At 40.8% G+C, this 12,013-nt stretch overlaps 1 protein-coding gene across 1 annotated transcript in view; it reads left to right on the top strand.

Annotated features, from left to right (window-relative positions):
* Positions 1 to 10,702: 10,702 nt before the first annotated feature.
* ripor2 (RHO family interacting cell polarization regulator 2) overlaps positions 10,703 to 12,013 on the top strand; it is a 65,912-nt gene continuing 64,601 nt past the window's right edge. The window contains exon 1 of the mRNA XM_051391389.1: positions 10,703 to 10,778. Within this exon, the coding sequence (XP_051247349.1) occupies positions 10,718 to 10,778 (61 nt within the window). The 5' untranslated portion in view covers positions 10,703 to 10,717. The remainder of the gene's footprint in view (positions 10,779 to 12,013) is intronic.

Genomic DNA, 12,013 nt, shown 5'->3' with positions numbered 1-12,013 from the left:
CGTTTTTCTGCATGAAATAAACAATTAGTCAATTAGTCTATTGACTGAAGATTGATCTGGAACTATTTCGATAATTAATCTTCGAGTAATTTTCCAATTTAAAAATATCAAACATTCACTTGTTTCAGCTTTGTAAATGTGAGGATTTGTAGAAAGTTTGAGGGACATTTTCATGGGTATTTTATACTATATTTTCTGACATTTTATAGAAAACATCTCTTATGTAGCTAACCAGATTGGAGTATTTTGTGATGAAACGTTATTAGATTGACTTATACATTTACCCCTTAAAACCAGATTATAACTGCACAGAAGCAGATGGATGCAATACAAAATCTCCATAAGATTAATTGTGTAGAGACTGCAACTGTATGGTATGAATCCCCATTCTCTTTATCACCAAAACATTGTCTGATAACTTATCCAGTGAAAAAATAGCAGATTCTTGCAGTATTGCAGTAGCAGGAGTTGGTATATAGTATAATATAATATCCACATGCAGGAGAACATGTTAACGTTGGGGTTGCAGTGAACATTACTAACTATCCCAGAGAGGAGAAATCCAGTCATGAATAATCTGTATGATGTAGATTTTATATTTATACTTGTTTGTTCTGACTCATAGCTTTTATATTCATAGATTTATAGACCAAATGCTGTCTGTATGTACACACATGTATGCACAGAAACTGCGCATCTCTTTGTGTATTTGTCTGACCGTCCTCCTTCCAGCCTCCTCAGGTATCTGACCAAGCCCCACCTCCTGTCTGTCTATCCACCTTGCCTCCCCACGAGGGGGGTCGGTGCAGAGGCATCACATTTCAGCAAGGTGTGCACTATTCGCTTCAGATGCTGCCCAGCTAGGAGCTCGTTCCTGGGGAGAGGCCTACCTCCTTCCCTGCCCGGGACAGAGGGAGTTGGGTTCCACTGACTCATGCATAAAAGATAAAGCAGCGAAGGGGAAATGTAGCCGAGCACCACAGCAGCTACTGTAACAGCTCTCTCCCAGAGACTGCAGGACAGGCTGCAGACAAAGTGAAACATTGGCTTTAAAAAGGTCCAGGCTGCTAAGGTGCTAGTTGGCATCCACTAAGGATCTGGAGGGAGTATCTGTCTCGGGGATGGGCAGAACAACCTGGGTGCTGCTCTTGATGGGTGAGTGGCCATTACACACTGGCACCAGCTTGGCATCATGGAGTTGCCTCGACGCCTGAACTGGATACGAAACCGACCCTGGAGGCCTCATGTCTGCCGCAGGGAGTTCAACCGTAAGTGTGTGTGGATTGGCTGAGAGGATTGGTGGTTGTATGCTCATTCTTTTTTTCATTTTGGACTAATTTAATTACTAAGATGCATTGAAACACTCAAATTGGGCTTTTATCTGTCCTCATATTTTGTTTATTTTTAAAACTCCTGTTGTCTGGGTCTCCTTCTAATTGCCTAAGTGCTGCTGTGAACCTGAGAAGCTCCCAGTGAACTCATCTGTCTTGTCAAGTGAAGTGTTGTTAGTGACTCCTACAGACTGTGTTGCTGCTGCTCTGAGAAAATCCTTATGTAATTCATGCTGTGGATAATGGACCCTGTTATCTATTATTTCTAATGGTGCTTGATGATTTTAAGCAGGCAAACCTGTAAAATCCTGCAGGTTTTGTGACTCAGTGAGCGGTTCTATCTCTTTTACCATGAATCAGGTGCCACATACATCCCCCACAGTGGACTAGGTGTCAGATAAGATTGATGCAGAGTTTAATATTGTGTTGAGAAATCTCTCAGTTTTGGAGTAAAATTGTACACTAGGCTGTATGCAGTTTCCTGACATAAATCCTAATAGCTCCTGTATGCATTAATCATAAAATCTGGACACATCCCTAGACCAACCTCAATTTTGCAAACCATACATCACACCTGGTTAGTGACAATTTTATCAGGTAGGTTTAAATAAGTGTCTCCATATGGAATTTAAAATGTTAAAAATATATGGGTTGGCCATTAGCTCATCACCACATATGAAGGTTGAGTCCTTACTGCAGCGGCCTGGGTTTGAATCTGAATCTCTCTCTCTCTCTCTCTCTCTCTCTCTCTCTCTCTCTCTCTCTCTCTCTCTCTCTCTCAGCCTGTCAGTGTCACTCTCTACCATCTCTATCTAAAGCGAAAATAAATATGTAAATAAAAATTTTCACATCCGGTTGTAATACAAGTGGGACTGAAACACACGATGATTAAGACTCACTTACATGTTAACTTGGAAATATTTATCATACAATCTGGTGGCTCACACATACAGAGATGGTGGTCAGTTGACACTGCAGTCTATTCGATCGGTGAATGTTTAATTGAAATAGCATCTGTGTTGATTGTGTAGGATCAGATTGTAAGGAGAATGGATTACAGCACTCGTGGCCATGCCAGGTGTGTAGAGTATTATTTGGATCTGGTGTTGCTTACAAGCTGTAATGTTCTTTAAAAAAAAAAAAACTACAAGATTTCAGCTGACTGACAAATATGAATGAATAATCTGCAGTTTTGTCCTCATCCCACATCCTGTCAGCTCTCTTTTATGTGGATATTGTTGAAGTAGAGATAAGAAGACTGAGGCAGAAAATGTGTTTCTCTGCACTCTGGGAATCAATACAAAGCATTCTTTCTTGACAAAGCATTAAAGTTTGGTTGTCTGTCTAGAGTGTCTATGTGTGAGTATGCGCTCAACATTAGGTTGTTTGAACCCGAGGGGAAGGTGGGGGCAGTGTGGAAGGGCCATTGATCTACCGAGTGGTTAAGACTTGTAATGCTGATGCTTTTAAGAAAGCACTTTGTTGTTATTTAATGCATGTAGTGAAACCCATTACACACTGAGAACTGGGTTCTGATAACCGCCTGCAGACTACGGCCACACATGAAGGAGGACAGTAATAATGTACTAATGGGGAAAACATTGTGTTTTGTATAGAAATGATATTTCCCTCAATACTCTCACTGATAGAAACACAAAATCAGGCTTCTCTTTGAAAGGTTGAAGACTATGAACTAAGATGTACTATCTATTTTGTTTTTTCTTTTTGTTTTTTTGTTGGATTTTTAAATAAAAGCAAATATGTAGAAACATTTACCTAATACCTAACTTGAAAATGATTAAGTAATATAAAATATCATTTTAAATTCATACCTAGACATACTCACTTTTACACTCAGTATACCGAAGTGCCTGTATGTTTTATGTTTTGGATATTTTTGCAAACTGAGGCACTTTACTTTAGTTTTAAATACTTAATAGGGCAAAACCCAAAACCAGAGATGTTTGGGGCCCTCCTGGTAGCTCACCTGGTAGAGCTCATGCCCCATGTGCCAAGGCTGAGTCCTTAGGTGGCCAAGGTTTGAATGTAGCCTGTGGCCCTTTCCTGCTTATCATCTCAATATCATTGATTCTCTTGCAGTTGTTTCTCTAGTAGAAAACATGCTCCCATCCAGCCCTTCGTGATCTGACTGCTGCAGCAGCATCGCTTCAAAGAGGAAGCACTGAGGTTGAAGGTTATTGATTTATATCCTCAGGGGAAGTCTTTGAATGGCTTTGCCCATTGCTGTTTGTCTCACTACTTATTCATTAGAGAAAAGAGGTCCTAGGGTTTTACCAGCTGCCGCTGCAGAGCAGAGGCCGTGGACATATATTTATTGATAGATATAAACACTTAAGCATTTACGTATATGAACTGCTCTGCCTGCACAACAGACCAAAGTTTTAGTCCAAACTATTAATAGAAATAACAGCACTGTATGCTTTCATCAGGTATTTCAAATTGAGGCTGAAATAGTAGCTCGACTGAAAGAGGAAGTTGAAAGAAATTACAAGTCACTTTGACCAGCTAACGGGAAACAGTAATGTTCAATAATGGTATTATTGTTCCATATTTTGTTTTCATGGTTTTCATCCCACTTTATTTCTTGCAGGATCCGGATAAGGTTGATTTCTTCTTATCTCACGTCTTGCTTAAACCTGAATGAGTCTGTTTTCACTTTCCACGCAGGCCATTTATTCTTAGTTATTCACACTGTAGGCTGAAGGAAATCCTCTCACTGGTTCATCTACAGATGGTTATCCGTCACTGTTTGCTGCTCACATATAGTGGACGTTTAAAATTTAAAATCCTGATAACATGTCAGTAGCCTTGGCAACCACTTAAATTCGTTGCGTTATCTACAAATCAGAGATGACTCACTTTGACAGCCCACTTGTTATTGCCTACAGGACTCTGTGCATGCTGGTTGTTATATACTGTAACTGTGTGTGTGTGTGTGTGTGTGTGTGTGTGTGTGTGTGTGTGTGTGTGTGTGTGTGTGTGTGTGTGTGTGTGTGTGTGTGTGTGTGTGTGTGTGTGTGTGTGTGTGTGTGTGTGTGTGTGTGTGTGTGTGTGTGTGTGTGTGTGTGTGAGACCATCTCAGTTTTGTTGTGGAAACAGTAGGGAGATGAGCTAGATGAAGTTCAATTCTAAAAACAGACAATGATGATACACCATTTTGTTTTCATACTGTTTGACAATAACATGAGGCTAAAGAAATAGCTTTGAATCAAATTAGGTCTGAGGACTTTAACATTGTGACATGATACTTGCTAAGTTGTGTTTATCCATCACAGCAGAGAAAAAAAGGCAAATCTGATGTGCAGTTGCTGCTCCCAAACACACTTAGAGGAAACTGGAAACTAATATTGTAAGAGATACTGGGGAAGTTGTGTCACAGCCATTAGTGGTAGGGTTGTTGGCTTGATTCCTTGAAGAAAACAAGCAAAAGCATCTGCGAAATGAATGTGGTTCAGTTACTCTGTTTTGATCAGTTGTCGTTACAGACATATTGTTTTTAGCTTTATGAATATGTTAACTGTTCCAGCAGTTATTAATGATTATATGGTGACACAGCCCTGTGTCTCTATTATAATAATTAGTGTGGAACTAGAAAATGACTGTAGCGTGTCAATAATTAATCCAATCAGATCGTTTATTAGTTTTAGATATTTGTACATATCAAGTACATCAATGTTTTTTTACATTTTGGTGCAAGAAATTTAACTTTTTGGTTTACAATCTAACATTTCAATGCACATGACTTCATCTAGGTGTTTCAGTGAGTGAAATTCATGGAAATTGTTCCACATACATTTTTAAAAACAAATGCATTTAAGAATTCTTCTTAAGAAGTCACTGTTGTCTGTTTTCATCTAAATCTGTGTTCTCATTAGTCACCAGTAGAGGGCCTCCACAGTTTAATAATATAATGACTGAATGCTGAATACTGTCTTCAGTTCGGTTCACCAAAAACAGGACACATGTTATGTTCCTCTACTTAGCTAAGAGGGAAGTGAAGCAACACGAAGATTGCACTCCTGCTCCACTCGACAATGTTGTAATGTCCGTCACGTGACGAAAATGGCTCTCTTCTTCCTCTGAAGATTGCAATTTATCCTTCCTGTTTCTGACCCCAAGCTGAGGGCAAAGTGCTACTCAAAAGGATCATCTGACTGATTTTATGAATAATACATGAAAAAGAGAAATACCTGCTTTCTTCTGGGGAGATGTGCAAAAAGCACATGGACAGTAAAAACTGCCCCTCACTCATTATCTGTCAGAATGTAGTTTCTTTTTACTTTAAATGGAGCTGAAGCCATAATGGAGGTAATTAAAACAAAACACTTTACCAGATTGTATCATTCTGTGTCTATGACCCGCCTTGACTTATACACATTTTTCTTCTCCCTCATTCTGTTGTTGTCATCCCGCCTCTTTTCTGCACCTCTCTGTCCCTCACCTCTGCCCTTGTTGCATTTGCTTTATTGCTTTCTCTCTTTCTCATCTCTCCTTCGGCCTCTCTCCTCACTTATCGTCCTCCTGCCCTGCGACCTCCCTCTCTCTCCCACCTTCCCCCATTTCTCCCCTCCCTTCAGATCTTCATTATCCCCCTCGCCTCTCCTCTCTCCAACCAGATTTGTAATGGTGCTCACTCGCTGCAAATCTTCCCACTCCATAGCAACGCGCCTCCTCACTACTGTAGCCTCTGCTGCCACTGATGCAGGAGGCGGCATTGGGATGTGAAACTACATCAGAGGAGATTACATATTGCCTCTGCTCATTTTCCAGTTGTCAGCTGTAGCTGTAAATGATTCTCTCTCACTTCTCACTCATACTCTCTGCCCCTGTTTTTTTCTCCTTAATTCTTCTTTTTTCTCTCTCTTTCTTCTCCGTCCCTCTCTCTCCTTGAAAGGAATTCAATTCACAAGCTTTCAGGGCACATGTGAGTGTGGAGTCATGTCGGCCCTTTCTCTGTAATTTCACACAATAAAGTCAACAAGCAGGGCTGCTGCGTGGGCTGCTTATGAACACAGAGAGAAAGACTAATGGAAAGAGAGGAAGACAAGGGGAGAGTGTGAGAGACAGAGGGAGGAGAGGACAAAATAAAACACAGCCTGCATCTCGCAAAGAAGAAGAGCACGTGTTGTACTTATTTTTGCTTTAGCTTTGATTTAGGTTTGACAGCAAGACTTCCACATAGGTCAGTATTTTCAGTCATTCATCGTGATGCTTATAGACTCTATCCCAACAATGTTAAGAGTGACAGAGAGAGTTAGGAGTGAACAATTAAATTAAGAAATCTCTGAGAGAGTCTAACCCAACAATTCAAAAGTGGCTACATGGCTATGCATTTGGGCGGAGGGGGATTATATCAGGACCCTGCAGGGTTCCAACGCAGTATCAAGTTATCTTTAATACATTTACGAGGAGAACTATGTAGAAAATATGATGGAAATATGGAATTTGTGTTTATTTCATGTATTATCTTGAGGCACAAAGCTCAAATGTTTTTGTCTCCTCAGTGAAGCAACCTTTAAGTCAAATGCTTCATATACGTCATTATTTATTTCGTTTCAGTTGCACTTTAATACACTCCCTCATTCAAGCATAAAAACTGATGCTTCTACTTTCCTGACTTCCCACTTTTTATGTGCAAATTGAAGTTAGCATAAAAACAGGTGGTAGGAATGCATAATACAGCTCAGAATCAAGCCTTCTAATAGCCAACACCCACAATGCTGAGGCACAATTGAGCAAAACGCTGAATACACGTCCGCCTCTGGGGTGCTGCACTATAGCCAAGTCTGACCTTACTGACCTGTCTGTATAATGAAAAAAAGCAAATAGAATTGGTGTTGTTGTTGTTGCTGCTGCAGTTGCACAGAAAAAGTCAAGTTGACTTGTTTTTTTTTTTTGTGGCTGTTTTGTTGCATAAGTCTGGTTCATGATGACTCAAAAGCTACAATGTTTTCAAGAAAACACTTTAAAAGTGAAAAATACAACACTGTCAATATGAGGAAAATGCTTGCTGAAAACATGCGATGTGATGAATGTAGTTACAACGAGCAGATGAGGTTTTTTTTTTCATTTTTCTTGGGGGCATTTATCTTTATATCCCACTGCAGCACCACAATATACTTGGACGGCCGTAAAAGAACAAAAAACTAATATGAAGTTGATCTGAAGCACAGCAGGACGAATTAGTTTGAGGAAAAGTCCATGCAACAAAAAAAATATTACATAAAAGAACTTCCACTGTCCTCTTTTGGCTCTGTCTCCTCTTCTTTTCAATGTGTGTCCACATTCTTGTCTTGAGATTTATAGTGTACTTGCCAAATCATCATTCGGTTTCTGTCAGGTCTTTAGACATGTTGTTATCAGACACCAAACACACTGCGTAGATAACCAAAAACTCCTCCCACCACCTCATCGTTTCACACAAATGACAAGCTCTTGCTGAATAGCACAAGGTTGACTGATCAAACTTTGTGCGAGTTTCAGTGTCTCGAGGCCAAGGTTGGAAGATTTGGCATCCGCTGAGTATATGGCAGCACTAGCTCATGAGCTCATGGTTCTCATGTCACTGGGTTGCCAGTTTCTTCTTTGTGCTGCTCAGTAGAACTCCTTGGTTTTCATGGTGGCCAGGATGTGGCTTTATTAAGTGTCCATTCCCCTCACAAGGATGCCAGACTAACATAATTGTGTGTGAGCGAGTGTGTGTGTGTGTTCTTGCTAGCAAGGGCGCGAGATGCTGGCCTTAGTTAAACCCATGCTGGCTTCACAGATGAGAAGAAACATTCAAATGCTGATGAACCGGAAAGAAGGCCTTGATTCGACTTTCCTATGCTGTGGGAGAGTCTCTGTCTGTTTCTCTCAGCTAAAAAAAACTCAGGATTTCTTACTTTATTTAAGGAGGTGCAATGCTAAATTTCCGGAGTGCCCTTTTAGATAGACATTTTTATTTCGTAGAAAAACATGATTATATTCAATAAATGTGCGGTACATTTGAAAAAGTATTATTATATATTTGTATCAGTATCAAAACTAAGGTATCGAGTTGGAACCAGTTTAAAGAAATTACGTTTAACTTAGTCACACCATTCCATCATCAGCATATAACAAATATATTTGTTTACATGGAATATCTGAAGTAGCTGCAACTTCAGATGGTGTTTGAATACAATAAATCCAGTCCCAGGAACAAAATGCTAATTGACAAAAGTGCATATGTATGTGGGTCATATATGGTTTGTGTAATTGGTACATTCTGATACTCCAGGAAGGACAGATGTGTAGTCACGACAGATGTCATCATTCTGGAGTGACTTGATGCAAAGCCAGAGATGGTGAAAACACACACACACACACACACACACACACACACACACACACACACACACACACACACACACACACACACACACACACACACACACACACACACAGCAATTTTTTAGATGCCCTCATGCGTGATGATGAGCTGTCACTACAGTTTCCAGCCCAGCTCTCACTGCCCGTGTCCCTCTGACCATCGGGGCAGAAAGGCTTATATGTGTAACACTTTCACTGACCAGTCCTGTCATCCCCCAACTCTGGATAATGCAGTACCCACTTCCTAACTGTGACACCCTCTATGGCTACTGTGACACATGTGCACTCTGTTGTACTCTTAGAGAAATACAGCTGCAATAGGCACTTAATGTTATTTTACACACTATTGCTCAACCTTCCTTCCATGTCCACACCCTATTTCTCAGAAGCTGTGTTGTGATATCCTCCCTTCCTGTTGGCTTGGTAGAATTTGTTTAAACCTAAAAAGGCATCCCACCTCTGGCTGCTTTAGAATTCAGATGTTTGTTTTTGATTTGACCAAATGTTCATACCTGTTGATCACAGAAACAGTGCAATATGCCAGCAACTTGTATTTTCATGACAGTAACAGAGAAGGTCATAACGGTGGGTAATAACTAACTTATAGTACACATTGCCTTGATTGCCTGAATTTTCTAGTTTTGAAAGCTAACTTCTCCTTTCTGTAACCAGCAGGTGTGGGCTGTAGTGTGTGCTGGAGTATATAGGGATGTTCTGGGTGGCGTGGGAGAGGAAACTGTGGTTTTTAAAGCTCTTGCCACCCAGTTACCCCACCCTGCTGCAACCCTCCTCATCTGGTTTCTGGATCTCACTCACAGGAAAATGTCTCTCTGTCAAAAATAGTACTATATTATGCAATACCTAATGAACTGCTCTGGGCTATGGGGAGATATTAACTGTCAAGAATCTGCTAAGTCATAAGAAGGTGATTTGATGGCTGTAGCATGTAAATGAGGTTACTTTCAGAAAGAGTTCTAAAAACAAGCACATTTTACATTTGGCCATATATTTTTTAATCTAATTGACCATTCACTGAACCCCATTCCCCTTAGTTTCTGTTGCTACGCCTGTTTCGTTCTTGCACAGTATGCAGTGCACAATAATATTGGAGAAGTGTACAATAATAATGATTACAGAAACAATAGATCCTTGATTTCAAAAAGAGTAGGACAAAAGCAGGCCGATAACCATCAGTTTTGCCGTGTGAAGTGACAGATGGCAGATTTTATCAGCTACGTCGGTTTTCAACCAACTCGTTGAAAACACGGCTGACTTTTTAATGTTTCCAGCTGTCTTGTTTTCAAATGAGAAGCATGAAGTACAGTGCACCGGCTTTGGGGAGAAAGGCTGGTGTGTCGTGCTTGCTTTCTGTACACACTGTATCTCTCGTGCGCATGAATTAATCAAAAAAGGTGGGAACAAACTGTATCTTGTGCACACACAATAGACTATCAAGTGCTCAGTGTAGAAAAAATCTGGAAAACATTTCTCACTGTGGCTCCTCGGTTACTGTATAAGATCTAAACATTAAAACTTTGCAACTACAACAGTTGTTTTTCATGAGCTCATCCTCTGTATTGTCTTGTGCACATCCGTGTCAATTTGATACTAAGAGAAATGCACAGATAAAACTATGGTCTGCTGGATCATTTGGTTGGGCGCTTCAGCTGTCTGTTATCTCTTCCCTCCAGGTGTACCCGGCAGCAGCAGGGCACAACATGGGCACTGCCATCTCTGCTGTGCCAGTCTGCACAGCTGGCATGCAGCGGCTGTATTGCTGCCATTGTCTGATGCCCTCTGTGCACTCTGAGACAGAGACAGAAAGGCAAAGAGTAAATGAGAGAGAGAAAAGGGTCCAATTGTGGAACAGAGAGAGAGAAAATACAATAGCGACAGGGAGAGACAGGGAGACAGGGAGACGGGGAGCAAAAATAAAAATTGGTGACAGCACAAAAGGAGTTGTAGGCTTCACACTGAGAAGGAGGCGTCCGCTGGGATTATTCTTTACCATAATGTACCGCAGAGTCAGGACATACAACCATATAAAGATGAAAAGATATCGTTACACTTACAGTAGGTATATCTACCAGTTGTTTTCCTGCAACTTTACTTTTGGCTATTTATTAACAAAACTTTGGTGGTTTCTTTCATCTCACCATGCTTCCTCTTGCACACTAAACCAGGCAGTATATTCAAGCAATTACAGGCTGCATGTTTGTCCAGGTGGTGTTTGAATAATGTTTGGATGCTGCTGAGAAGTCTGAATGAAAATAATTTCAGGACTCATTTGCAAGTTCATACATTCTGATGTCCTCTTGTTTGCAGAGACTAATTTTCTGGTTAAATACCTCTGACTCCAGGTATTCATGAGGTATTTCAATCAGCAGTTCAGTCACTGATTGCTCTATGTTTTATGCAGTAGCTCTCTGTTTTATTCATTATACCCATTCTCTGGTCTAAGCTTTTGGATAATTTAGGTTTTACCTGCTTGTATCTTTGGTGTGATAGCTGTCCTGTACTGTGACTTCTGTACAAAAGTCGCATCAAGACTCTGTGATCTCCAGTTTGTTGTTGTTTCTTCATGTAGAAAGTTCTTGGTTATGAAGAAATTGCAGAGACAAAGATAGGATGTGTGCGCCTGTGTGTGTGTGTGTGTTTGTCTTTTAGGTGTGTGTCTGTGTTTTCCACATGCACAAGTATGTATGCCAGGTGGGCTACAGTAAAGTACATTATGGTCGTCCTCCAACAGACACATAAAGCCATAGTGCGTCCTGCACACACTAACTCACACACGTGCACCTCAGATGAGTCAGAGAGTGCCATGGCAAATTGGATTTACCATGCAATGCCCTCATTATTGTTACCAGGGTAACCAGGCGCCCCTTCACAATCATCCCATTTTGTCATCCTTCTTAGAGGCAGAGGCCTGGGGTGGAGGGAACAAAGTGAAAACGATAGGAGAGGAGAGAAAACGTCCAAAGTCTTTTTTTTTACCAATCTGTTTCTTTTTCCTCTGTCTTTCATCCATCATCCTCTCTGACTCTCTGTCATGTCTGTGGGAATCATCAAAGGTAAGTTGAACTGAGGAGCCCTCGCGCCATCCTCCAAAAGGACATTATATTTCTGTCCTCCCTCCTTTTTCATCAATTTAGACCCGTATCTGTCTGTCGTGGTCTGGCACAGGAAGTCATGCTGACATCAAGAACTTTTTTCCCATCTGTCTCCTCCTTAAACTTCCCCACCTACTCGCCTCTTCATGTTTTTTGATATCTCTGAGAAGTCTGGACCTGGGGTGACATGCTCTTGCA

Source organism: Dicentrarchus labrax, unplaced genomic scaffold (assembly GCF_905237075.1).
Source record: "Dicentrarchus labrax unplaced genomic scaffold, dlabrax2021, whole genome shotgun sequence".
Taxonomy (NCBI): Eukaryota; Metazoa; Chordata; class Actinopteri; family Moronidae; genus Dicentrarchus; species Dicentrarchus labrax.
The sequence above is the reverse complement of the archived record's forward strand: the minus strand, read 5'-3'. Positions and strand labels throughout refer to the sequence as shown.